General features: G+C 36.6%; 1 protein-coding gene across 1 annotated transcript; it reads right to left on the bottom strand.

Moving 5' to 3' along the window:
• Positions 1–207: 207 nt before the first annotated feature.
• Positions 208–1,824, bottom strand: LOC131056052 (pathogen-related protein). Its single transcript, XM_057990361.2, has 4 exons — positions 1,541–1,824; positions 1,059–1,191; positions 648–946; positions 208–533 (listed from the first exon to the last, which is right to left on the bottom strand). The coding sequence occupies exons 1-4, from the start codon at positions 1,712–1,714 to the stop codon at positions 393–395; spliced, it is 747 nt and encodes a 248-aa protein (XP_057846344.1). The 5' UTR covers positions 1,715–1,824; the 3' UTR covers positions 208–392.
• Between the last annotated feature and the right edge of the window lie 438 nt (positions 1,825–2,262).

The following is a 2,262-nucleotide window of genomic DNA, read 5'->3' as shown; positions in this document are numbered from 1 at the left end:
ATCAAACTAAGAGAATCTTAATATCAAACTCAAAATCAACCAATTGATCAACGAAGACTCTTTACTTACAAATTATTTTCTCATCAATATTTATTTGTTCCAAATAACAAACTCAACTTCAATTATACTAGTTATAATTGTGCCCAATACAGACCTAACACTTGTAATCTTCATTGACAATAAACTTACAAAAATTCAAAACTATGATTAACTAAAACCAAAAACAACTTTATTTATTTCTTCACAGTGACATATCTGATCACGCCATTGCCAACCTGCCAAACGTCAACTTAATAGCAACAAAAGCACCTGAAAATAAATTAAGCCAAGAAGGGGCAGCCAGTAGTATCTGACAAAGCCGGCCACGTATTTTGCCCTAAAAATGGTACAAACTAAGCAAAGAAGGGGCAGCCCTCTATCCCAGTCTTATACTCCCCATAATTTTGGTCAAACTGCCCTCTAAGCAATCCTCCACACAGTTCTGCAGGGTCATAATATACTTCAACCTCCTTCATTCTCACCTTCTCATCCACCTGTAATAACCACACTCTTATACATTAATACTTACCATAAAACTTACCTGAACAAAACCAATCCAAAAAAACCCAATTTTCCAAACACATGTGAATTGATTAGATCAGTACAACCTTAGCAATGGCTATTCCGGTGAATTGGACTGTTTCTCCAGTGGGAGCATAGCCTTTGAAGGGGCCCTCCATGACACCCCAATGCCTGAATTTGAAGTTCACAACAGGAGGCCCTGTGTAAACCTCCACAACTTCCCATGCAAATCCTCCTGGAAATGCAGTCCGAAATATTTCATGAGAGGACTCAAATGTTTCCCTGGATGTCTTGTAGTACTGAAGCTCCTCTGGTAAAGAAGTTTGCATTAACACATTGTAGCTACCCACTTCTAGTGTCTCCTTTCCTGATAGACCAGGCCTACCTGAAAAACAAACCCAACTAATATCATCTCACCATAATCATTACTAAACATCAGAGTTCTATTGATTTATATGTAACAGCAAGTTTGTAGGACAAAAGTCATGGGGTATTACCGTTTACACTGAGTGAGAAATTGTGGGGATCAATTGTTTTGAAGTCCTGAAGTTGAGTCTTATGCGAAAGCTCCATCTCCCATGTTTTCACCAGGTTCTGCACAGTTTCTTCCAGGGAACCTTTGGGCCATACCTGCACAATTCTTCAAAACCTTGATAAACATATACATGAAGATCTTCAAAACCAGCCTTTTGGGTATTAAAACAAAACTCTGAATTTCTGAATACCTCTGCTTAAACATCAATTGATTTCAGTTCTTATAGTGCTAATGTTACCAATCCCATTATCAGAGTCCTAACAGGGTATAAACAGAGCACAATAAACTTTTCAACAAGAGATCAAAAAGATCTGAAAAGGATACTTGATAGATCTAACATAGAAGTTGTTTTGAATTGGGTCAACGTTAAAAACATCTTATCCTATCCCATTAATAAGAAAACTTGAACACCATAAAAAGAAAAGATTTGCTGATCTAAGACACCTTGGTTCTGGTTCTTTCAAAGAGGGTGTTGACTTGAGTGTAAGAAGGGGGAGCTCCATGTCTCCACACTGTATTCTTCTCAGACTCTCCATTTATATTCCCACGATATGGGTCATCACCATCGCTCAATCCCACACCTGCAACTTTCTCTCCTAAGATTTCTACAGAAGACATTGGATTCAACAGAAAAGCTAAAACAGATCTGTTGAGGAGCAAGTGTCAAAAAGTTTGGAGGAGGATTCTTGCTGAATTTAGAGACGTCGAGACCACGATAAAGTCATCGTGTAGCAAGTCAAATAAATTGACAATTGCTTTTGTCCGATCTTAACAATTTGCTTTTCCATATTTCAGACCATTTTAAAATTATTTTTAAATCGTTATTAAAAATTTCTTCCTAGATAATCATTCTTATTTAATAGAATCTGACGTATCTGTTCATAAAAAATATCTGGCACGATCCGTGAAGATAAGACTTAATGTATACTATTATAATCTCCGTTCACATGAGCTGTTCAGTCAGAAAAGAATAAATCTAAGAATCAAATGACGACCATAAAAAGATAAAGGCTGAAATAATTTCTTACGTAATCCCGGAGATTTATCTTCACAACCCAAACAAAGTTTGCAATCAAGTTAAAATTATTAAGTTATGAGGAAGTATAAAGTTGGGTGAAGAAATTGCGTTGTCTGGTTTCATTTGGGTGGAAGGAGGCTAAAGATGA

This window comes from Cryptomeria japonica, chromosome 2, assembly GCF_030272615.1.
Source record: "Cryptomeria japonica chromosome 2, Sugi_1.0, whole genome shotgun sequence".
NCBI lineage: Eukaryota > Viridiplantae > Streptophyta > Pinopsida > Cupressales > Cupressaceae > Cryptomeria > Cryptomeria japonica.
This window is presented reverse-complemented; position numbering and strand designations above follow the sequence as displayed.